We start from the raw sequence: 23,338 nt of genomic DNA, 5'->3' as shown, positions 1-23,338 counted from the left end.
GGTTGTGTCAAATGTAAGGGCTGATGGAGCTTCTTAATGTTTGTTAGTTGGATGATACACACATAAAAGCACAATAATAGAAAACGTCACACAAACAGCTTAAACTCTGCTAAAGCGTTCTCCTGAGATACCCGTCCCTAACCAGATGGTGATCCAGGTTAAACAGGGCAAACACTGTAGCCTCTGTATGGAAGGATAAGCTAATGAGAGAATGGCTGGAAACGTTTGTAATGAGAAACATTTCCTTTTATCTATATATATATATTGTTTTAATCTGTTGACCTACATTGCTCATTAAACAATGCTAAAACAAGTAATAGTAAGAAATACAGACAACTTGTTTTATATTATATGGAGTATTTATTGTGTTGGAAAGTTGTTGAAAAGTATATTGAAGCTGATAATGACATCTGATTAAGGCACTCGCTATATGAAAATCAAATGGTATATGGTCAGATGAAATACATTACAAAGGATCTTTGACTGAAAGCATGAGAGCTACCCCTGGTGGCAATTGTGTGTCAGGTTTCTCCTGAATGAATAATGATGTGCAACATATCAAAGTTACTTTAGACAACATATATGCTGTATTCATGGCATTTAAGAAACTAAAAAAGTGATATATCAACACTGGCAGTCAGTCCTTCAGTGTTTCTGACGATCCTGAAAAGTAAAAAGGAATACATCAACAGCACATTACTTTACCATGGTAAAACATAACCACACCTGGCAGTCAAATACTTTATCATGTTCTACTGGTTTTCTTATTTTGAAGATTTGCAATTTTCGAGTAATAATAGTAGTTTTATTAGTCACTTACTTGTCTAGACTGTGCACTAATCTGTTTTTTTAATAGCTTCAGAGCTGTGCGCGAAATATGTTTTCAAATATCTCTGCCAAGATAGGATCTGTTTACCTCTAGCTTTTCACTTGTTCTGCAGGTGCATCTTGAGCCGTCTTCTTACATTCTTCACACACATGGTGGCACGATCTGTAGGGATAACAATCTGGTCAGCGTTCATTATTATAATCATTTATTTATTAAAGCAGAAATGTTGACGCACAAATAGGACAGATTCAATTGTAAAAATCAATTGTTTAAAAAGGCATTTATTTCCAATGTTTGAAGCTAAAAAAAAGACAACATTAGTAGTGTGTGGCAACATTTCATAATGCTGCAGCATCTGTGGGGTTTTAGTAATATTTGTTTTCAAGGAAATACTGTATTCCCCACCTGTGTCCATGACCAGATTTATTGAAAGGTCCAAAGGAACCGCCCTTAGCCCAGGGTCCAGATCCCGGTCCACCTTCAATGCCAACCTCCTGGAATTTGTTTCGGCAGGTCGATACATAAGATGCTTTTCCCACTGCGAAACCAAGGATCCCAGCAACTGAAACAAATTAATCATAGTTAGTCATGATTGCTTAAGGATTCATAAAGGCATTCCTGCTTAGAGAGTCAAAGACACTGGTCGGTACACACCTAAGAGTTTTGGGAATGGTCCAAATCTCTTTGACGATTGCCAGACACCTGCATGGAAATAAACTTGTTCTTAGCCTCATTGTGCGATTATGATATGATGCAAGAACAGGGTTTGACTATTAGTGATTTACCGTTGTAGATAAGACCACCGGTGACAGCCATGCTCCCCATAGAGAGGGGAAGGGCTAAAGAAAGAAAGAGAACAGGGTCATATAATACAACAATGGTATATTCACAATGGTGATTTTATAGATTTTTGACTGATTGAACACTAATTTGCTCCTGTGAAAGCTACATGTATCTCTTGTCATAGATTGATTGTGCCTCGATTGAATAGAGTTCAAACTGACTGAACTTTGACCTGTTAAGTATTGAGACTCAAAAATCTGTCTACCTCCTTAGAGCAAAAGGACGGGACCCAAAAATGTGTCAACCTTCTAAGAGAAAAAGGACTGGACTTCTCATTCAGGAAGTGCTGTTTCATGTTTATATAACTGCGTAGTGACAGAATACAAACAGCAGCTGCTTAGTTGGCAGTGTGATGAAGGACAGGGATCAGGGCTAAAGACAAAGTGTTGAAAACAAGGACCAGTTTGTGGATTGTAGCTGGTCAGCTAAGCTAGCTCCAGCAGCCTATGCTAACAACCGTCTCCACAATATTCTGTGTGCTGTTCCGGGGTTTAGTGTAATAGAAAGACTTGGGTGACCTGAGCACACCCCTGGCTTAGCTCCAACCAACCTACACTTCAAACGAGATCTTACCGACCAGAGTAACCTTAGGAACTCTGCGCAGTTGTAATAATTCACTGAACTCCGTACAAAGGATTCAAAATAAGCACAGAATATAGACCGTTTTAATCGACCCACTGTTAGCGTAAAAAGAAGGTAGTGTAAGTATAACATGGCAATAACAAATCTCTTTATGCCATTTGTAACGTCACTCTGGGTCCACATATGGGAGTGTTTTTGGGGGCCGGATGAATTCCAGAGGTAAATGTAAACACAGAGTGTTTAGTAAAAAGGGGTGTTGATAGATTAGCCCTGGCCGACTGCTTCTACTACTAAATACTTGTCAAATACACCTTGAAGAATATACAAAAGACACGTGGTGTGTATTCAGTGTGTCATTTGACAGATTTGTTGGCTTGATTGTTTGCTACAATGATAGAAAATTATCATTATGAATGTGTTGAATGTTAAGAGGAGAATACCTCTGTACCAGAAGCTTTCCTCTTGGCACTCTTTCCAAACCTTTCTCACATCTTCTCTGTGGACATGTTGATCACTCAGAGGGCACTGGAGGACACAGAGGACAGGTTAGTATCTTATCTGATGGACATGGTGGCCACATCGTGTGGTGCGAATCATGTTGCCTCTTACCTTCCACTCCCCTTTCTTTGGAGCTGCAACAATGTCAGCAGCAGCTGCCGCTTCACCGGTCTTCACGGTTATAGTTTCAGAGCTCATGATGCAGGAGATGTCAGGGTTTCTTTGGACAAGAACTTTTCTACTTCCTCAAGCTCGTATACTAATACTCCTCTCTCAGTGCGTCTGACGAAACCACTTGTAATTGCTCCTCCCCAACTCCACCCCCTCTTGAAAAAATAAATACTAGAAACACTGTCTATTGAAGGCTTTTTTAACGTAATACAAATAAGACAAAACGCAACTTTAAAAATATGGAGTTGTGAAGGAATTTTTCAATTTTTTTTTAATTAAAATATTTGTATATTTAAACATAATAATCAAACCCTGTGTAATATACTAATGTTTTAACACAAGATGAAGGACACGCATTATGGCTTACAACTTTCCAGTTTAGGCTCACCTCTGTACACCTATCCACACCTGCAAGTAAGACACACCTTTATTTTATGTGGTCTTTGTTCCTTTTATCCTGTAGTTTGTCAGGTATTGTTAATGAAAAATTGTATTTCCCAATTACATATGCAAGTGGGCATGAAATTCTTAACATACAACTGAAATAAAAGAGCCAATCCTTGATTCTGTTAGAAGCGGTTTAGTAAAAACTTGATTTGTGCGCAAGATTTTGAAGATTGAAGAATACCATGAAATCCTCTCACTTATTCTAACTGCATTGTGTAATATATGAACATACAGTTAACAATATTACAGATTCATAAATATTGCTTTACCTTTACATTAATCAAATGTTTCTGAATAGGTTTTAAACTAATTGTGAAAGTTTGTTATAGACAATTCATCTTTATAGCTAATATGTTCAGCAGAGGATAAAAAAGAGCCTACAGGAAATGTCACTTCATTAGAAAGACTCCAATGTCCCAAAGGTCAGGGACTGGTTCTGTTAAATCAATAAGGGATACACTTGATAGAATAACAACGAGTGATACTGTATCAGAGGCAGTTAATACTGGCACAAATTGTCTTGCTCAAGGACATTTCAAAATTATAACAATGACTGTTGTTTAACAATGCTGAAAATCCACTATTGCTTTGAAAAATGTCTATTAACTGAAGTTATCCTTTGCGAAAACTATTCCTAATATTCTTGTTTTTAAACAAAAGCACAAATTCTAGAGAACTGCCAAATATAATAGTATAATAGTATATAGTATAATGAGTAGTAGGCTACATTCCAGCACTGTAAATTACTGTGAAATTACTACTGCAAAAGAAAAACATTGGCTCTACTCATGCAGGCACCAACAGGTACAGTAGAAACACAGACAAACAGTGTCAACAGCCATTGCAGTGCTCTGCTCAGCCTGCAACCTCCAGGTAATGTGAATTTACTCAAAATGGTGGCATTCAAGCCCTTTTGTCTAGTCTTTTTTAAAGGGTGGTGGTGGTCATATGCTTAAGATCCAATACAATTAGCTAGCTAACTAGTGGCCCAATTGAACTGTGATACTATAAATATAAATGTTATTGATATATAAATACAAATTGGGGAGCAATTAGACATGCTAGGTTTTTTTTTACATTGCAATCTTTTTTGCAATTGTCACTTTGCACATTGCAGAGTGACAATGCAATCCTCATTTCAGTCTGAATTATTGTGAGAAGAAATGTGTGAAAGCTCAATAAATGGCATCACAGTGGCTGAAAACTGCACAGCACATCACCAGGACAGAGCTGCCATCCATGGAGGATCTTTACTCCCAGCGGCTCAGGAAGAAAGCCCTCAGGATTATAAAAGACCCCCAGCACCCCAGCCACAAACTGCTCTGTCTGCTGCCGTCTGGTAGGCGGTACTGCAGCATCAGGACTAAAACCACCAGACTCAGGGACAGTTTCATCCCACAGGCCATAAGACTATTAAACACCTGAACTTTTGAAACAACATCCATAACATTAATCTGGCTGCAATTTAGAAATTATTTATCTAATATATCATATTCCAATCACTTGTATATGGGGCATTCTACCAAATTAGTACAAAGTGCGGTCCCACAACAAGAACAACTATTTAACAAAACAATTAAGTATTCAGACATAGATATTTACTAAGAATACGTTATGGTCTATTCAAACACAAGGCATTAAATTAGATAGTGATAAGCTTAATATATACAAAAACATCATTTATAGGTTACTTTCTATTGGGAAGTAGCTGTCCCAAACCCTGACATCTAAATTTCTATTTCTGTAAATAACACTTAAAACAGTTTTTTTAAATTGTGTTCAATGGTGTATTTAGAAGATCTTTATGATTACATTCAAACAGAAGTTGGAATATTTAGATTTATTGTGGGTTAATAAAAAAACTATACTCAAAAAATGTCCCCAGTTTTCATGTCACTACCGAAACACAAGGGGTTTTAGTCCAATGGCTGAGCCTGGTTTTTAGCCACACCCCTGCATTTTTGACTAGGCAGTGACACTGCATCCCTGTCCCTCATGGCTGAATGGCAAGTAGCTATATCCCATACTTTTGATATAAATCTGTTCCACAATCTGAAAATCGGCGTGTAACCTTAAGAATTGTCACTACCGAACACATACTGTATTATCTCCAATTAAGTAAACTTTTTCGGGGTTTTATGCAAAGTATTAGGTTTTTATGTGTGTAAACCTCTTCAAAAACGTGTATGCTAGCCATGTACTTGCTAACATTCTTTGGTTATGCTCAATTTTAGCTAGAATCATCACTACCGAAACAGTCACTACCGAAACATATGGTTACGTTTCGGTAATTGACATGATCGTTTCTGTAGTGACAAAATTGAATGGTAAGCAGGTAAATCCCACCATTTTTTAAATAAATGTGTTTTAAAGTCTGAAAATCAGTGTGTTACTTTAAAGGTCTCTTATTATACTATTGTTAGGCATATATTAGGTCTCAGATATATACAAAACCTGTCTGAAGTGTTTTGCTCAAAATACCAAACAGATCACCCATTCTAGCCTCATTCCCCTCTATTTCAGCCTGTTACTAAAGTGCTGATTCTGGGTCAGTAGCTTCAAACATTCACACTTCAACATAAGGCATGTTATGAGTTAAGATTAAGCAATACGGTTGAGGGAATATGATACAAACTTGAGAACAAAATACTGTGGTCACTACCGAAACACTGGATGTTTTGTAAAAAATCAAGTATATTGACTTATCAACTAAAATGATATGATACTAATTAAATATAAACTAACTTAATGTATGTTCAATTTCAACAACCATCAACTCTGGAATCAATATGATCAGTATTATGCATTTTACAAAGAATGTTTGCATTATGATTTTTATGAATTGTATAAATTGAACTTTGAAATTTGATAAAAAAATTCTCTTTTATTAATTTAATTGTGAAAACCCTCAAGAAATATTTCTTAAAATACTATTTAGAGAAGGGAAGGTAAAACAATCAAAAACAGTTAATATAATGCTTTTTTACTACAGTGTACATGTACTATGTTTCGGTAGTGACCATTTTTGGTAGAGGAAGAACATTCCAATATTCCTGAAAATACGATATAAAAATGTACGGTTCTTTTACTAGATATGTGTAAAAAAGTTTGGGGAAAAAAACATACAAAACTTCAAAACATTTCCAACCTGACTTTGGTCCAATTCGGTAGAATGGCCCATATAGACTCTTATTGCAGTATTTCACTATTTTTCTTTTTGTATTTACTTGCACTATTCTTTTTGTTTTTTCTGTTTTATTGTGTTGCACTGTTGGAGGAGCCTGTGACCTAATATGTTCATCGTCATAACTACACTGTAGCTGCCTATGTAATGTACGTATGACCAATAAAAGCCTTGAACCTCGCAGTCAAGGTAACAGATTTTAACCTTTATATATACAGTCTATGATTTTAACTCATAACTAAGGATTTTCAGTCAGCTGATAATAGCGCTGCTCACGGTTGCCACACTGTATGCAACTGAAGCATGACTTGGGAGTTGGGAGAGGACCAGACCATAACACAGACTTTTTCCCACCCCTGCAGAGAAATGACAAGCACTGCCGGCTTTAGTTGGGTCATCATGGATTGAGACATAACTCACGTTGCCTTACACACCGCCACCAGCTTGCTCCAGGTTGTTGAGTTCGCATCCATGAGGCAAACAGAAAGCTTCAACGGGAGGCCGCATTATTACCACATTGACCAATCAGACTCCATCGTGGGCTGGCTTTAAGCGTGCACGTGGAAACTCTGGTGACTGGCGTGCTCATAATAACCTCATAACCAATGAATCACAGAGCAAGTGCAACCTGTTTGGAAACTCTGACTTATCACATGTGTGCGTAGGCGGGATCTATTTCCTTTTCCTCTTTTCCTCTTTACATGACACCTTGAATGGCAAATATGCAGCGACCAGAGGCGGGGACTGAGCTTTCCCAGATCCAATCACCGTCTGGGGGCGTGGTTTACGTGGACAAGGCCCGCCTATTGGCCGGTCTCAGGACTTCCCACAGACAGTTGTATGTTTCATAAAAATGCACTCTGATGCGGCAAGTAAGTAGTAACGTTATAGAGGCTTTTCTGTATCAAATTACGAACCTTCACGGATGCTGCAGAGTTTGTCGGAGATACGATGTGTTTCTACATCTACTTTTAGCCCGTGTCTCTGTTGGACGGATGGGAACGTATGCATTCCGTGCTATTCCGTCCCTTTGTATTTGCCAGTGTTGTCTTGGGCGACAACAAAGGAAGGATAGCTAGAGTAATTTTAGTTGTTTTGGACATGCAGGGTGTTTTTTTTGACACGTCAGTCATCCTGGAGTGATTTTGCTGTGTAGCGTTAGCAGGGCTCAGTTTAATGCAGCCGACGTTAGTTAAATCCAGAAGGTTTTTGATAGTAATCTGCGTTGTGATGTTTTTAGTCATCATAACTAAAGATGCACTGTGCGTTTCAACTCGAACTTAGTTTGGACGTATTGCCATTATAAATAGGTCAATTTTCTGGGCAACTGCGGACTATTACAGAGAAAGAAAATTGTGACGCAGTTTTGGAAAACATATTTCACTGCCTGCTGCAGCAGTGCTGTCGGGCTTTGCGGCACAAACAGCAACTGCTCCAAAACGTCTGCGCAATGCTTGTGGGCCACTCGGAATATGATGTTAGATTTTTATAAGACAACGTATAATGCATTCAATCAGTTGACAGAGTAAATGTTGGGGGTAGAGGGGTCTGAAAGAAATAGTTGTTTAGTTAAGGCTTGGGAATTGTAGTTTAGTTTGACAACCGGAGCAGAGTTTGCAATGGCCCCTTTAAAGGAAATGGACTACAACAACCATACGCCCAACTCTCTAGATACTTTGTAAACTCTGTGCAAGTTGCGGGTCTGCACTGCTATTTTAGGTATGCAGCTAGTGCTATCTGCTCGGGAGTGAGCTTTTCCTCTGGTTTTGGCCTCTACAAATACATTAAAAGCATCGGTGTTTGATGACAGCGTTTGGACGGGAATGCTTAGATGATATTTCTCGATAAGGTAGCATGCACGATCAAGAATCATCGAGTTTTGTTGCCTTTCGAGGAATGCAGAGAGTCACTCCCTCATTCGTGTTAGATATTTTTGTCGTTTGAGACGTCAACCCTTAAAGTAGAAATCACACGACAGTCATTTGGACACTGAAGACCTTTGCCAAACATTAAAATCCCAGGTTCCTGTTGATGCTACGATGATGTCACCTTCTTGTACCCTTGTGCTCACACACCAAGCTAACAAGTTAAATTAGGGGCAGAAGGTTGTGTGTTATGCTTTGGTTTGATGGTATCTTTATTATTTTGTGGAAATAGATTTACAGCTGAGTTCCCACTTGACTACACTGGCCAGCATCCATAAGATCCACCACACCTTGCATAGGCTGGTAAATACATTTTGGCAGCTGGTCACATGTTGAATATTTTATTTGTGTGAGTGTGTTCATCTGTGTCCTAATCACAAGTGTGTCTGTTTCAATAGAACCTGACAGAAGACGTTGGACAGGATAGCCTCCCCTCAGGTAAAATCACCTGGCCCTTGTGTGTTTCATAGTCCATGTATAAAAACTCACCATTGTCAATGCTATGAAAGTCATGCTTAGCTACTGTTAAAGCTGTTTCTTACAGAGTACATACACGACTACCAAGAGAAAATAAGCATTATCTTTGTATTAATTAGAAGTAGCCCTCTTTCATTCTGTCTTCCACTTCCTTCCCTAGCGTGTTGCTCTAGAGCCATGCCTCCTAGGAAAAAGAGGAGACCCTCAGCTGGAGATGACATGTCAGCCAAAAAAAGTCGCCAGGACAGGTGTGACAACTCTTGTGTTAGAGGTGGCAAAACGACTGCTTTGGTCTTGTTGGTTATTAAGGAGCTCTTGATTATTGTCTCTAATTAAAGATGAATGTGGGCATGTTAGGATACCCAGACTACAAAGAGCCCTTTTAAATCATATTGAGTACTTTTGAAATGATTTGCTTGTGTGTCGCTACTGAAATTGAGACATAACTCTCTTTTCATCTGCAGCGTTTTCAGAAAACATGAAACACCACAAATCCGTGAGGAGGAAACATTTTCCAGTAAAAGATGCCTGGAGTGGTTCTATGAATATGCAGGTGAAAAATGTGCGCAAGTAATCACTTAATTTACATTAGCATTTGACCACTATGTTTTTAGCTACATGTGGCTTCACACTTGTTGGTCTTAAATAGGTTGTGATGACGTGGTGGGTCCCGAGGGCATGGAGAAGTTATGTGAGGACATCGGAGTCGAACCAGAGAACGTAAGCTGACTTCTTGTATTTTGGTTATATCGGGGGTGGTCACCGTTTGCTCGCTTTTCAATATTTTTTTTATTTCTGGCTGTCAATCAAACTAAGCAATTAATTTAAGGACACTTTTGGACTGTGGGATTTGATGGCTATTTCTCCTAACTTCAGATTTAATAACAATGAACAGTTAGCATAATCAACATGAAATCAATAGTTACTTATTCAAAACACTTTTTTTTTTAAAGAGCACTACATTTTTCAACTCGTTTTTTTCAAGTGTTACTGAGGTCAGTTGTTTTCTGTGTTTGACTAGTAATAGACATGTCATTCAGTTGATAGATTGACACATTATCTGTGGCTATAAAGGATTTTGTCTGTGCCCAGGTGGTGATGCTGGTTCTTGCGTGGAAGCTGGATGCGCAGAGTATGGGATACTTCACTCTCCAGGAGTGGCTGAGAGGCATGGGCTCACTGCAGTATGTCCGTTACCTACTCTGTGTATTTCTGCATGCTGTATTCAAGAATGATTGTGGCATTGCTGTGTGTTTGCTCTGTCTCTAGTCATGTCTTTCTAGAGTAGAGCAGAGCAGGTAGTGAAGTGTAGAGTATGTCTAAAGCAATTTTCTGCCGTTATCAGGTGTGACTCCACAGAAAGGCTGAGGAACTCGCTCGACTACCTGAGATCTGTCCTAAACGACAGCACCAGTTTTAAGCTCATATATAGATATGCCTTTGATTTTGCTCGGGTGAGTTAAGAAAAAGTATTTTCCGCTTACATACACAGCATTGTGAAAAAAATTGAATTCAGTTAATTTAAAATATATAATCCCTGTGCCAAGTGTGCCTGATTGAAATTCTCATAAGGTCTTATTCAAGCCAATGTTCAGACCAATCTTGACGCTTTGAGGAGGTCAAGATCATTTTCCAGTTTGACTTGGAGTGGGAAAGCACTTATCAAATGTGTTGCATATTTACATAGCCTGAGTTTTCTCTCATGAAGACATTGTACCATGATTTATGGAAAGCAACTCACTCTTTTAGAGTGAATGGAAAAATGAATGAAAACATGACGCAGTGATTGTGATAGAAATGTTATATTCTTGTGAACTTTACAACAGTGGGTTAAGGAAATAAGACTGTTTTCTGTATTGGGCTAATGTTGATGATAAAGATGTTATTAGACTACCCCTTTGCAATGATTTCATGAAGCCGTGGGTGTCTTTGATTGGGCAGGAAAAGGATCAGAGGAGTTTGGACTTGAACACAGCCAAGTGTATGCTTGGGCTTCTTCTGGGCAAAACGTGGCCTCTGTTTCCTGTGTTTAATCAGTTTCTAGAGGTAAGCCTCATGTTCACATATTCTCTCTACAACATTTGCTCAGATCAAATATGCCCAATACAGTAGTTGTAGGCAACATTGTTTAAATAAATGTCTGGTTAGGGTTTTAAAAAGTTGTTGTACTATATTAATAAGGCATGTGTTTACTTTTCCTCAGCAATCCAAGTACAAAGTCATCAACAAAGACCAATGGTGCAATGTTTTAGAGTTCAGCAGGACAATCAACCTGGACCTCAGTAACTACGATGAGGATGGTGCCTGTGAGTGAACACACATTTACACAAAAACGTGGCAACAGTGCTTTATGTTACTCTTACTCAAATATTGTTTGTCTAATATCATTTTGGTCTTGTTCCTTTTTCAGGGCCAGTTTTGTTGGACGAGTTTGTGGAATGGTACAAGGAAAGACAGATGTCATAGGGCAGTGTAAAAAGGAATAAAAATACAACTGTGACAACGACTATGAGAATCAACAACCAATAAGTTAACAATACAAAAATGGTAAAGCAGTGACTGTGGGTGCTTCCAGATAAAGGAGGGGTTCTGTGGGGGGGCTAGGGTGGGGACACTGGGTTTGCAGCCTGGGTGCATGCATCCCGGAGCGCGGAGGTGGAGGACTGCCATTGTGGAAGTTATGTTCCCTACCGAAGTGCATAGTGGGCAAGCTTGCAGCAATCCCCAGTGGCATTGCTCTCTCACTGTGACATGTCATATTGCTGTCTGTGTTAACATGGTATCATACGTGGACGATGGAAGCAAAATGGTTTGTGTGGGAGAACCACTCCTCAGCCCTTGTCTACAGCACAGAGAAGCTGTGAAACAGTGACCATTCATGCATTGTGTCTGAGTCTTAAACAGGGCCACTTTGACCTGGGCACATTTAAATATTATACATCTGTGCAATGAACTTGAGCTTTTTCTGAACAGATGGCACTAACTATTGGTTTGTCATATTTTTTGTTGGATAGGAGTTCTACAAGAAGCACACTGTGTCAAATGATTGATCGCAGGTTTCTGGTGCCTGTTCTGTTTACTATTGATTTGTGCCAGTGATTTTTCTCTTTTCCCCTCCAGTTTTGTTCCTTCCTGCTGTTTTGCTCCAGCTAAGGCTAACCGTTTGCTTACCCTCTGTAAAGGCTTCAGACCTCATAACACCAAACAAATCAGCATTGCTGCTTACCAACTCTTATTACAGTACAGTGGTGAGCCACTAGTGCTCCGATCAGCATTTATTGGTCCGTTGACCAATTTACGTTGTGTAGGTAAGAGTATTTTTGTGCCTCAAAACATGGAAGTCACACTGTGTGTCCCACACACATACAAACCCAAATGTGTGTGTATACACATGAGAACACATACAACACACACACACACACACTGAGTGGTCAGGGATTCTTTCAGGATGAATTCAGACTGTTTGGGCTGTGTTACAAATTGAGATAGAGCTGGTTGGTGTCCATTTTGTCTTGATGTGACATCTGTTTTGTCCTCCTTAGTCAGCTGATAGGTTCAGGTTTCTTACTAGTAGCATCTCTCCGAACACTGACAGTGTTAATATAACTACAGTGGAAGACCAGTGACCCTCTCAGGACGAGGTCCTTAAGGCTTGAGTTGAAAGGTAGGTTTGCTGAAAGCATTGCTTTTTACCACCGTAGGATCTAATCAAAACACTGACAGTTTGGAACTGTGTGGTGATGCTATGCTGTTATTTTCGCCTAGTATAATGTTCTTGTAACACATGTATACATTTCTGTCCTTGGCTGTGGTGTGATGCTGAATCGTCAGATTTAATATTTGCATGCATGCTCCAACAGAGCCTTTTGTGAATGGATGAGATTTTTGAAAACATTTTTCAAACTTGTTTTAGTTTTGTACAGGAATTTGTGCAAGTGTTTTTTGCTTAATTTGATATTCACAATCATGGTATGTTAATTCTGATGAACAACCTGATTGTGTCTATTAAGACCTGGAACACACCTGTAACCTCACGGTGGAGCAGGAGTTCCCTCCTGCATTAGCCCATCTTTGACATCCTTAAACATGCTGTAAATCTTTAGATAGCTGCAGACAGTATATAGGATCTATTTTTTATTTATTTTTATTTACACATGATACACTTAAAAACACACATGGAACTGTGTTGTGAAGATAAAATACATCAGCTCTTGTCATTGAAGTACACTGCAGCTGACACTTTGAAATCCTCTTATGTCATTACAATGCATCAACTATCAGCATAAAATCTAAGATTGGGGTAGTTGTTGGATTGCTTACCAAATACTGTGTAGAGATTGATGTTTGAGTACTCCAATGACAATGCAGGAGGTTGAACGCCCTTGTCCCAACTGTATATATGTATGTAAGTGTCTATATGTCTGTTTTCACTATAACCTATGTCTATATACATAAATAAAATTGGTTTATTAACTTACTGTCTTATATTTCGGTTCTTAAGTTAATATTGTGTTCATAATTTATTTTCACTATCTCTGTAAAGCGACTTTGAGCACCTGTAAAAGCGCTAACAAAATAAATATATTATAATATTCGTCACTATTAAGATGTACTTATATCTACAAATGGAAGCTGAGCATTGTTCAGTGAAATTGTATTGTAAAGGGATTATAATGTTTATTAATACATGACTATTAAGATGATATGAATTCTTGTTACAAAAATCAATAACGGACAACTTTTATAATGAAAGATTAAAAAAAAGAAAAAAGCAATTTACAGAAATAAGGCAATTCTGAAAAATAAACATGGTGCCATACAATAAATAATTTCCATTTCATCTTGGGCTTAATGGTGAAATAATATTATACACAGTATTTGTCATTTACTGGCCAATCAAGAATTTGAACTGCCAATTATTTGCGTCTTTTGTCAGTGTTTAGGTTGCAGAAACTTTCTGTTAAAATCAAACTTCACTAATGTTCACATTTAAGGAATCAACATTGACTTCCAGGTTTTGTGAGTTTGGGTTAGAGCTGTCAAATTCATCTGTGTTTCTGCTCTCAAGATAAGATCTACTTCCTATAAACCCTTGTTGCTTACTGCTCTGTGGAGACCTCCATGTTAGCCCTACTGGCTCATACTGTGGTGGTGGAGTTGCTGGAATAGGAGATGGAGCCCCCTGCAGTGCTTTAATACCTCCAATGTCATGCCTCCTGTAATGGGGAATATCATACAACACATCTTTAGCTCTTCTATCAACAGCTGAAGTAGAGGAAATACGTGATTGTGTTAGTGGGTCAAGAGATGCTTTCTTATCTACATTTTCATCCAATGTGTCCCACCTTTGTCTCTCTGATGACATGGCTTTTAGGGCACTGAGGCCTTTTCTTTCATTGTTGTCTTCAGATACAGCCTTCATAATCTCATTTCTGCTGCTTGGTAGGTTGCCAATCTTGTCCAGAGCTCTGCTGGATGGCAGAGAAACACTTTTGACACTAAGAGATGAGTGTTTATTCATCAGTGTCACATCTGCTTTCCCTTTCTCTTGTTTTACGTCATCATCACTTTCACTACTGGAGGAGTCAGGTGGGGGAAGTTCTGGCTCTGCAGGTGGAACCTGCTGTGGGGATGATGAGTCAACATCCAGATGTCTCCTTGGGATGGTCAGATCAGACAGCTGACGACCAACACCAGTCCATCTCAACTCAGGTGGCAGGTCCACAGGTGATATGAGTTTGTGTTGCTCAATCCTTTTCCTTTCTACACCCTCAAAACTCTTATTGAGAACTCTCTTTGTGGCAGTTTGCTCCTTGCCACTAAAGGAGACAGAATGACCTGGCGGAGACGAAGCTTTCATAATAACACGCTTGTAGGTGATTAGAGAGTCATTATCTGTCATTGCTGATATGTTTGACAAATGTCTGCTTTGGTTTGCAGTGGATCCTATCGCCTCATTTTCATTCTCACTGCTGGAAGATGACTCTGGTAATGGTGCTTTTATATTCAGACGCCTCTTAATGCGTGGGACACCAAGACTCAGGTCAGGAACACTGGGGTCTATCTTCTCATTCTCACTATTGCTGCTGGAGGATGATTCAGTTTGTAATGGTACTCTGATATCCAGAGACCGCTTGACACGGGGGAAACTCAAATGAGGCCGCACAGAGTCAGATGCCTCCTCTACTTTTGGTATTTGGCTTTTGAGCTCTACCCTGGTCATCCACTGAACCTCCTCAGTTTGGCTTTGTGGCTGGACTGGTTTGAGATTGACAGCTTGGGCCACATACAGAGAGGTCTGATCCTGGGATACCCCAGCTCCCCTTCTATCTCGTCTTGTTCTGCTACTTTTACTCCCAGTCCCATTTTCACTGGAAGAGGAGGGGGAGTCAGGTGGAGGTAATGAGGAAAGATTTGGTGGTTCATGCGTATGTGGTGAGATTTCTAGACGCTTTCTGAAGCGGGACATGCCAAGATTCATTGTGGCCCACCGCGACTCAAGTTCTGGGGTTGTCGCTGGTGTTGTGCTCATGTTAGCACTTTTTGTTTTGTCCCCCTTATCATCTGTGATAACTGTATACTTTTCTAATTGGATATTGTAGTCAGTCTTTGGACTGCGAGAAATGTTTATCACTGGGGACTTTGGCGATATAATTAATTGATTGTCTGTCGTCTTTGATATGGCAGATACTCCCAATCCCATTTTGGTGTGGTCCCTGCACTCATCCTCACTACTGCTTCTTGTGTGGATTGATAATGAATCAGAAGGGGGGGATGGAGCTTTGATATCTAGACGCCTCTTGATGCGCATAGTATGGTCAAGATCAAGGGCAGGCCACTGTGTTTGTGAGTCATGACTAACAGTCTGAGACTCTTTACTTGGAGATCTTGCCATGTTTATATGCCCTTGCACCTGTTTCTTTAGGTGGATTGTTGTTTCATCCTCACTGTCACTACTAGAAGATGAATCAGTAACTGGCGACGGGGCTTTGATATCTAGACGCCTCTTGATGCTTGTCGTTTGCCTGAGATCGAGGGCAGGCCACTGTGTTTGTGGGACACGACTTACAGTCTGTGACACTTTACTTGGAGGGGTTGCCAGGTTTATATGTCCTTGCGCTTGTTTCTCTAAGTGGATTGTTGTTTCATTCTCACTGTCACCATTGGAAGACAAACCTTGAGTTGGCGCTGGTGCTTTGATATCTAGACGCCTCTTGATGCGCATAGTTTGCTTGAGATCGAGGGCAGGCCATAGTGGTTGTGGGTCATGGTTTGCAGTTTGAGACACTTTGCTAGGAAGCCTTGCCATGATTATATGCTTTTTATCTTGTTTATTTGGGTGGATTGTTGTTTCATCCTCACTGTCACTACTGGAAGATGAACTTTCAGGTGGTGATGGTGCTTTGATATCTAGACGCCTCTTGATGCTTGTAGTTTGCTTGAGATCAAGGGCAGGCCACTGTGGTTGTGGGTCATGGCTTACAGATTGAGACTCTTCACTTGGAGGCCTTGCCATCTGTATATGCTCTTGCCCCTGTTTCTTTATAGGGATTGATGGTTCATCCTCACTGTCACTACTGGAAGACGAACTTTCAGGTGGTGATGGTGCTTTGATATCTAGACGCCTCTTGATGCGCATAGTCGGTTTAAGATCAACAACAGGCCATTTTGTGTCTGGATCATGACTTTGTGTTTGAGAACCTTGGAATTTGGTTCCTGTAATATCCACCTTCTCTAGCCTCTCTGTGTGGACTGTTGTTTCATTCTCACTGTCACTACTAGAAGATGAATCAGAAGCTGGGTAGAGTGCTTTGATATCCAAACGCCTCTTAATGCTTGTAGTTTGCGTGAGATCAAGGGCAGGCCACTGTGGTTGTGGGTCATGACTTACAGGTTCAGACACTTTACTCTCAGGTCTTGCCATGTTAATATGCTCTTGCCCCTGTTTCTTGATATTGATTGTTGTTTGATCTTCACCATCACTACTTGAAGATGAATCAGAAGCCAGGGAGGGGGCTTTGATATCTAGACGCCTCTTGATGCGTGTAGTTTGCTTGAGATCGAGGGTAGGCCATAGTGGTTGTGGGACACGACTTACAGTCTGAGACACTTTACTTGGAGGGGTTGCCAGGTTTATATGTCCTTGCGCTTGTTTCTCTAAGTGGATTGTTGTTTCATTCTCACCGTCACCATTGGAAGACAAACCTTGAGTTGGCGCTGGTGCTTTGATATCTAGACGCCTCTTGATGCGCATAGTTTGCTTGAGATCGAGGGCAGGCCATAGTGGTTGTGGGTCATGGTTTGCAGTTTGAGACACTTTGCTTGGAAGCCTTGCCATAATTATATGCTTTTTATCTTGTTTATTTGGGTGGATTGTTGTTTCATCCTCACTGTCACTGCTGGAAGACGAACTTTCAGGTGGTGATGGCGCTTTGATATCTAGACGCCTCTTGATGCTTGTAGTTTGCTTGAGATCAAGGGCAGGCCACTGTAGTTGTGGGTCATGGCTTACAGATTGAGACTCTTCACTTGGAGGCCTTGCCATCTGTATATGCTCTTGTCCCTGTTTCTTTATAGGGATTGATGGTTCATCCTCACAGTCACTACTGGAAGACGAACTTTCAGGTGGTGATGGTGCTTTGATATCTAGACGCCTCTTGATGCGCATAGTCGGTTTAAGATCAACAACAGGCCATTTTGTGTCTGGATCATGACTTTGTGTTTGAGAACCTTGGAATTTGGTTCCCGTAATATCCACCTTCTCTAGCCTCTCTGTGTGGACTGTTGTTTCATTCTCACTGTCACTACTAGAAGATGAATCAGAAGCTGGGTAGAGTGCTTTGATATCCAAACGCCTCTTAATGCTTGTAGTTTGCGTGAGATCAAGGGCAGGCCACTGTGGTTGTGGGTCATGACTTACAGGTTCAGACACTTTACTCTCAGGTCTTGCCATGTTAATATGCTCTTGCCCCTGTTTCTTGATATTGATTGTTGTTTGATCTTCACCATCACTACTTGAAGATGAATCAGAAGCCAGGGAGGGGGCTTTGATATCTAGACGCCTCTTGATGCGTGTAGTTTGCTTGAGATCGAGGGTAGGCCATAGTGGTTGTGGGACACGACTTACAGTCTGAGACACTTTACTTGGAGGGGTTGCCAGGTTTATATGTCCTTGCGCTTGTTTCTCTAAGTGGATTGTTGTTTCATTCTCACTGTCACCATTGGAAGACAAACCTTGAGTTGGCGCTGGTGCTTTGATATCTAGACGCCTCTTGATGCGCATAGTTTGCTTGAGATCGAGGGCAGGCCATAGTGGTTGTGGGTCATGGTTTGCAGTTTGAGACACTTTGCTTGGAAGCCTTGCCATGCTTATATGCTTTTTATCTTGTTTATTTGGGTGGATTGTTGTTTCATCCTCACTGTCACTACTGGAAGATGAACTTTCAGGTGGTGATGGCGCTTTGATATCTAGACGCCTCTTGATGCTTGTAGTTTGCTTGAGATCAAGGGCAGGCCACTGTGGTTGTGGGTCATGGCTTACAGATTGAGACTCTTCACTTGGAGGCCTTGCCATCTGTGTATGCTCTTGCCCCTGTTTCTTTATAGGGATTGATGGTTCATCCTCACTGTCACTACTGGAAGACGAACTTTCAGGTGGTGATGGTGCTTTGATATCTAGACGCCTCTTGATGCGCATAGTCGGTTTAAGATCAACAACAGGCCATTTTGTGTCTGGATCATGACTTTGTGTTTGAGAACCTTGGAATTTGGTTCCTGTAATATCCACCTTCTCTAGCCTCTCTGTGTGGACTGTTGTTTCATTCTCACTGTCACTACTAGAAGATGAATCAGAAGCTGGGTAGAGTGCTTTGATATCCAAACGTCTCTTGATGCTTGTAGTTTGCTTGAGATCAAGGGCAGGCCACTGTGGTTGTGGGTCATGACTTACAGGTTCAGACACTTTACTCTCAGGTTTTGCCATGTTAATATGCTCTTGCCCCTGTTTCTTGATATTGATTGTTGTTTGATCTTCACCATCACTACTTGAAGATAAATCAGAAGCCAGGGAGGGGGCTTTGATATCTAGACGCCTCTTGATGCGAGTAGTTTGCTTGAGATCGAGGGTAGGCCATAGTGGTTGTGGGTCATGGCTTGCAGTTTGAGACACTTTACTTGGAGGCCTTGCCATGATTATATGCTCTTTCTCTTGGTTCTTTCGGTGGATTGTTGTATCCTCCTCGCTGTCACTACTGGAAGACGAACCTTGAGGGGGTGATGGTGCTTTGATATCTAGACGCCTCTTGATGCATGGAACATGCTCAAGATTAAGGACAGGCCATCTTGTGTCTTCAAGATTTCTTCCTGTTTGAGATTCTTGATACAGCGGTCCTGCTATGCCCATCTTCTGTGGCATCTGCTTCTCTGTGTGCCCTGCTTTTTCATCCTCACTGTCACTACTAGTTGATGATTCAGAAGCTGGGGAGGGTGCTTTGATATCCAGACGCCTCTTGATGCTTGTAGTTTGCTTGAGATCAAGGGCAGGCCACTGTGTTTGTGGGTCATGACCTACAGCTTGATACACTTCACTTGGATGCCTTGCCACGTTTATATACACTTGCTCCTGTTTCTTTATATGGATTGGGGTTTCATCCTCACTGTCACTCCTGGAAGATGTTGGTGACGGTGCTTTGATATCTAAACGTCTTTTGATGCGCATAGTATGTTTGAGATCAATTGCAGGCCAACTTTTGTCTGCATTAGGACTTTGTGTTTGTAACTCTTGAAATGGAGTTCCTGCAGTTTCGATCTTCTTTGGCCTCTCTGTGTGGTGTGTTGTTTCATCCTCACTGTCACTACTTGAAGATGAATAAGTGAGTGGTGATGGTGCTTTGATATCAAGACGCTTCTCAATACGTGTTTTATGCTGAAGGTCAAGGGCAGCCAACCTTTTTTCTGGATCATGACTTACAGTTTGAGATTCTTGAAATGTAGATCCTGTAATGTCCACCTTCCCTGGCCTCTCTGTGTGATGTGTTGTTTCATCCTCACTGTCACTACTGCAAGATGAATCAGAAGCAGGGGAAGGGGCTTTGATATCTAGACGGCTCTTGATGGTTGTAGCATGCTTGAGATCGAGGACTGGCCACTGTTGTTGTGTGTCTGAATCATGACTTTCTGTTTGAGATTCTTTTATTTGAGGCCTTGTCACATGCGTCACTCTTTGCTTCTGCTGGTTTGTGGTTCCTGCTTCACTCTCACTGCTTGAAGAAGATGAATAAGCTTCAGGTGGTAAAGGTGCACCAGTATCTAGACTCTTGCCGTGACTGGTAACAGACAAACTAGGTACACGCCCTTTTTTGACTGTGTAATCCTCCCCATCACTGTCACTGGAATGAGAGGAAAAGGAGCCCTGAGGTTTCAATGTAGGCCATTGTTTGTCAAATCTATTGTCACCCTGATTCAAGTTGAGTGAAGGCCTGTTAGGGTCTGCTACGTCAAAACTAGCATCTGGTTTAAGGCGAGCATTATTGACCTCCGGTTTATTATGGATCCTTTCAATTTTCTTCTCCTCCTTGTCTGAGTTTACAGTGTAATGTGTAGGCTCATCTTCACTGACATTTGAGCTGGAGCTGGACATATCATCCCTCTTTTGTTCATTAGAAGTGGGTACAACAATGCGTTTTGAATCATTAAAAGAACCAGACACACAGCTGGACCTTGCAGATGTGCTTCGAACAGAATCACTGAATTCAAATTGCTCTTCATTCTCCTGCCATAGTTCAGAGGGGTTGGTGTAATGTGTATGTGGTGACCAATCTGCAAATGGCTCTGAAGAAAATCCAGGAATTTCACTTGTGCTCTCTGTTGAAATATGTGGCCCTTCTTCGTTTTTAGCTGTCGAGAAATCACCTCTTTGCTGAACAGAGTCCTCTGACAGCTGAGAAGCCTTTGGTGTTGAGTGGTTTTCCTGGATCCTTTTACGCTCATTAAATTCTTTGTCAGATAGTGAAGAATCTGAGCAAGATGACAAGCTTTTTCTTTTCTCCAGCTCAACAGGGTCTGGGATGGGTTCAGACTCCATGTTCTGCAGGTGGCCTTCAACATCGAGGTCTCTGTCATCTCTCTGGTTATCCTCTGAACTCCTCCGTTGTAAACTGTTTTCACTTCCTGAATCTTCAGCTGCATCCTTCTCAGCCACAGCTGCCTCACATTCAATCACTGCCTCATCATTGATCCTTTCCTGATTTCCACCGGCGACGGTGTCATAATATTTTACATTGACTTCTTCTCTTACGTCTAAAGTGCTAAATGTGACTCTCCTTTCCCTGTGAGTTTGCATTTGTTCTTGTTCCTCACCATTGGAGTAGGCCTCATTATCATATTGCCTTTGTTCTACAGATGAGACAGAGTTGGTTGCTGAGGATGTTTTCTTCTTGGTGACCCTACTCCAAAGCATATCAATACAAGGTCTTGATAAGACTCCTAGGATAAAGGCTATCAGAAATGTGATGAAAACAGATAAACACACAGCTAAAGCCAAGTTAGACTGCGTGGCTGTCAGATTCCTTTCCTGGCTTATCCTATTTTCGGTGCCTTGTTCGATTATTTGTCGGCTGGTTCCGGATAAACTTCTAGTTTTTCTTCTTGCACCTCCCATTTTACTAATTTGAAGGTTAAAAACAGACACAACATCATGTTCTTCAGACACACACACATATAGTCCTGTGTTTTTCTCTGTGATGTCATTGATGACAAGATGATGAGGTTGGCTCACAGACGCCTGACCACTGGGCGTCAACCATATTGAATCTACAACAAAGACAATATTAACAGTTACCAGACTGACCTACATTTTCTTTAAATGTATGTGATTTACACTTTTTTGACTTTGTTACCTTGTGTAGCGCAAGACAGCAGTATCTCTGAGCCACTATAGACTGTCACATCTTGGTGGAGCTCTGGCCTGTTTTCAGTACCAACACAGTTAAGGTCATCTTCCTCCAACTGTAGCAGGTTTTTTCCTGAGAGGATGGGGGGAGAGGCACACATCATGCTCCAGTTCTGCAGGCCTATGCTGCTGTCATAGGCCATCCGCCTTCTCAGACTGCGCATACTGCAATCACAATGCCACCTGTTCCCATCCAGCCTAACATCCGCCCCAATGCTATGCAGAGAAAGGTGAATCAAAGGATGGAGGCTGGTCAACATGTTGAAGCTCAGATCCAGGACCTTTAAAAGGGACACAATTTAGACATAAAGTTGATTATTCAAATAATCTAATTAAAAGTGCTCTAATTAAAAGCAACATTTTCTATTTTCTTCTGAGAATACAGATAAAAAGACTATGAGTCATCATTGAGATTATTGTTTGAATACCAAATTCGGTATATATTTTATATACGTTTGATTAAAAAGAATCAGTGTTACCCGGAGCTGGGCTAAATCCTGGAACATCTGTGGATGGAGACTGCTGATGAGGTTATGTCGAAGGTGTAGCTCTTTTAACTGTTGAAGGTGGTTAAGGTCTGCTGGTCGTAGAGTTGAGATCCTGTTGAAGGAGAGCTGCAGAACCTGTAAGGACCCGCAACCTCCCAACCCTGAATCACAGAAACAAGAGCTGTAATAAGAACGTGGCAATAACCATGATGTAGTGGCTACTGAAGACAGCAAGGAATGTGCTGTATGTTATAGGTTTTGAAATATGAATTGACATTCTTCTGGCTTAATTTCACGTTTACACTCTTACAGCATGACATATTATTGGCTATACGATTATTATTTTTACGGGCTCTTCTCTTTCTGTCTCCTCCTTCTCGCTAGACTGAGACAATCTCCCTGAGAATGCTGGCTGAAGTAAAGCACTGTGGGTCTGTGCTTCATTCGAGAGGCACTGCTGTGAGCTGAATACCAAACAGGAGAGAAGTCTATGACTGTCAACACAGCTCTTGCTAAGTGAATGGGCTGTCCACATATGCCTGTAAAGCACCCATAGTGAATGCAATTCCTTGAGTCACACATACAGTATGTTGAGCAACGCTGCAGGAATTCTATGATAGCATGATAGAGGGGGGAACTTATAAGATGTACTGCATGTTTACACCTTTCTTTAGCTGCTGGAATGTCAATAAAAGTGACAGGCTGAGAGGTGTACAGTGTCATTATCTTAGCCACTCAGTTATGAGTGGAGCAAAGTACTCAAGATAAAGGATATCAAAGAGGGGGCTTGTTTATAACTGAAAATCAAATTAAAAGGACAGTAACAGCAACACACACAAGTTATAGTTTTATCTACGATTTGGACAAAGATTGCAGACCACCTTATAGTCTTTACAGAATTCGGTAAACAACATGCCTGCAAGGGGGCCCTGCCTTTCAGCTCTG

The 23,338-nt window shown here is 40.8% G+C and overlaps 2 protein-coding genes across 6 annotated transcripts; one reads left to right on the top strand and one right to left on the bottom strand.

Moving 5' to 3' along the window:
- Positions 1–345: 345 nt before the first annotated feature.
- On the bottom strand, positions 346–3,068 carry ociad2 (OCIA domain containing 2). The gene is made up of 7 exons (XM_034146699.1): positions 2,864–3,068; positions 2,695–2,779; positions 1,615–1,668; positions 1,484–1,531; positions 1,235–1,391; positions 917–991; positions 346–663 (listed from the first exon to the last, which is right to left on the bottom strand). The coding sequence occupies exons 1-6, from the start codon at positions 2,948–2,950 to the stop codon at positions 919–921; spliced, it is 504 nt and encodes a 167-aa protein (XP_034002590.1). The 5' UTR covers positions 2,951–3,068; the 3' UTR covers positions 346–663; positions 917–918.
- A 4,268-nt stretch (positions 3,069–7,336) lies between these two features.
- Positions 7,337–13,434, top strand: dcun1d4 (DCN1, defective in cullin neddylation 1, domain containing 4 (S. cerevisiae)). Of its 5 annotated transcripts, none has more exons than XM_034146696.1 (11): positions 7,337–7,426; positions 8,712–8,782; positions 8,878–8,917; positions 9,117–9,204; positions 9,421–9,509; positions 9,606–9,676; positions 10,049–10,140; positions 10,302–10,410; positions 10,898–11,002; positions 11,160–11,262; positions 11,367–13,434. In XM_034146696.1, the coding sequence occupies exons 1-11, from the start codon at positions 7,408–7,410 to the stop codon at positions 11,420–11,422; spliced, it is 843 nt and encodes a 280-aa protein (XP_034002587.1). In that variant the 5' UTR covers positions 7,337–7,407; the 3' UTR covers positions 11,423–13,434. The 5 variants fall into 5 exon arrangements, with proteins under 5 accessions (XP_034002587.1, XP_034002586.1, XP_034002583.1 ...); XM_034146695.1 differs by having other exon boundaries at positions 9,421–9,518; XM_034146692.1 differs by lacking the exon at positions 7,337–7,426 and adding an exon at positions 7,462–7,557 and having other exon boundaries at positions 9,421–9,518.
- Positions 13,435–23,338: the final 9,904 nt, after the last annotated feature.

Source organism: Trematomus bernacchii, unplaced genomic scaffold (assembly GCF_902827165.1).
Source record: "Trematomus bernacchii unplaced genomic scaffold, fTreBer1.1, whole genome shotgun sequence".
NCBI classification, from domain to species: Eukaryota; Metazoa; Chordata; class Actinopteri; order Perciformes; family Nototheniidae; genus Trematomus; species Trematomus bernacchii.
The sequence above is the reverse complement of the archived record's forward strand: the minus strand, read 5'-3'. Positions and strand labels throughout refer to the sequence as shown.